Source organism: Anopheles merus, unplaced genomic scaffold (assembly GCF_017562075.2).
Source record: "Anopheles merus strain MAF unplaced genomic scaffold, AmerM5.1 LNR4000943, whole genome shotgun sequence".
Classification (NCBI taxonomy): Eukaryota; Metazoa; Arthropoda; class Insecta; order Diptera; family Culicidae; genus Anopheles; species Anopheles merus.
In genome coordinates, this window is record NW_024428523.1 from 5511 (window position 1) to 7718 (window position 2208).

Here is a 2208-nt window from a genome sequence, read left to right on the forward strand (position 1 = left end):
AAAACGTGAAATTCAACTTACGCGGATAATCGAGTTACGCGGATTCGTCGGGAACGCAGAAACCGCGTAACTCGGGAACAGACTGTATATGGGTTTGTTCGAGTCGGATGTCGTGTTCGATAGGTGCCAGAGCGCAGCCGTAGATGTCTTATTCGGCAATTGCTAGAGCTCGGCCTGATAATTGTGACATTTATCGAGCACGAGGATAGTTAGACATTTAATTGTTTTAGTTTTGATTTGAACAACATCCTACAGTTCCCCGTGTTAACTAAAATGAAAGTAAAAGTTATTACAAGGAACCCTGATAGGTATGTCCGTGAGACAAAACAAGATATCACAAGTCTTTCCGTAATTATGATAAGGAAGTACACCCATTTCAAAGCACTAGGGAGTACGTGCGTGCGTTGAATGCTACCAAACTGGAAAGAGTGTTTGCGAAGCCTTTCGTCGGTAATCTTGATGGTCATTGTGATGGCGTTTCTATCATATCCAAGAACTACGCTAAAATATCTTTTATTGCGAGTGGTGCTTACGACGGCAATGTCAAGCTGTGGTATGTGGCTGATAAAACATGTATGATGAGTATTAATGCCCATGTCGGATATTGTCGAGGAATTGCATTCAGCTCCGACGAATCCAGCATTATTACGATTGGCGACGATAAGAAAATTATGACATGGAATTTAATATCAACGGGACAGGAGATTATATTGTTAAGCCAGCGAACATGATAATAACTAAAACTGTTCTAGCATCGCTATCCCACAGCTACGAGGGGCCTAACTTTGCAACAAGTGGTGAAACTTGCCATATCTGGGACGAAAGTCGCAACGAACCTTTGAAGGAACTAAATGGGGTGTAGATTTACTGCAAGACATTAAGTACAATCCAATCGAAACAACACTTCTTGCGGCATGTGGTTCGGATCGAGGGATAATATTATATGATCAACGTGAAACAAACCCCATCCGCAAAATTGTGATGACTCTACGTTCTAATCAGCTTTCGTGGAATCCAATGCAAGCATTTTATTTCACTGTAGCTAACGAAGACTATAATCTTTACACGTACGATATTAGGCGGTTTACACACCCGTTAAAAATACACCATGGTCACGTAGGCCCAGTTACATCGGTAGATTATGCTCCTACTGGAAGAGAATTTGTTTCCGGAAGCTATGATAAAACCATTCGTATATTTGACGCAGCAAAGGCTAATAGTAGAGAAATATACCACACAAAACGCATGCAACACGTCACGTGCGTCAACTGGAGTATGGATAATAAATATATTTTCTCCGGATCCGATGAGATGAATCTTCGTGTATGGAAGGCAAATGCAGCCGAAAAATTGGGATCATTACAAATGCGTGAAAAGAATGCATTTAACTACAATACTGCTCTCAAGGAAAAATATGCAGCTCATCCATCTGTAAGACGTATCGCCCAGCATCGCCAGATACCGAAAATCGTTTTTAATCAACAGGCTAAAATTCGCACCGCAAAGCTTAAGAATAAAAAGAAGGAGAAAACAAACGCCGAAATTCAAAGCCTGGTAGTGTACCTTACGTAGCAGAAGCTAAAACTAAGGTTGTTAGATCTGAACACTAGCTCAAACGTTCCCTTAATTTTCCGCATTGAAATAGGTCATCTTGTTCAATAAATACAAATTATGTATCATTTAGTTCTACTTTGCTACATGTTGTTTTTATTGCTACATTACAGAACTAATACAATCGGTTATCATTCCATCGTCAATGGTTAACATTTTTCTAATCCCATTGAAAGACTGTTTGTTTGCTCTTTATTCTACTTACCCGTACAATTACAATTACTGTAGGTGACCGCTAACTGGATGTGTTTTAACTGGAGAGATTCTCAGTTAACACTTACGCGAACGTCACACGAGGCGTAAACTTATGAGTAAACTGGATCTCAGCCATACAAACCTATAACCTTTTGACAGGAAGTTTACGCTCTCCCATACAAATCAAGCGTAAACTTTTTGAGTTTACACTTCTTGTGACGTCCGTAACAGAGTGATAGACCATTTTTGTTTAAAAACCTTACAAGCGTCTTCAGCACTGCACTGTTGTAGTGTTCCCAGATATGAGCGTGAGATTCGATAGCACGATTTACGTGTTATGTTCTCTTGCGTTAAGCTCTGAGCTATTCACTTTATTAAAGATGGTCTACATTATTCGGTTGT

At 39.9% G+C, this 2208-nt stretch overlaps 1 protein-coding gene across 1 annotated transcript; it reads left to right on the forward strand.

Annotated features, from left to right (window-relative positions):
* The first annotated feature begins 239 nt into the window (after positions 1-239).
* On the forward strand, positions 240-1625 carry LOC121603232 (DDB1- and CUL4-associated factor 13-like). The gene is given in 5 exon segments (XM_041931925.1): positions 240-325; positions 328-710; positions 713-842; positions 845-1525; positions 1528-1625. Coding segments are annotated over 5 exon segments (1329 nt in total). The 5' UTR covers positions 240-273; the 3' UTR covers positions 1611-1625.
* Positions 1626-2208: the final 583 nt, after the last annotated feature.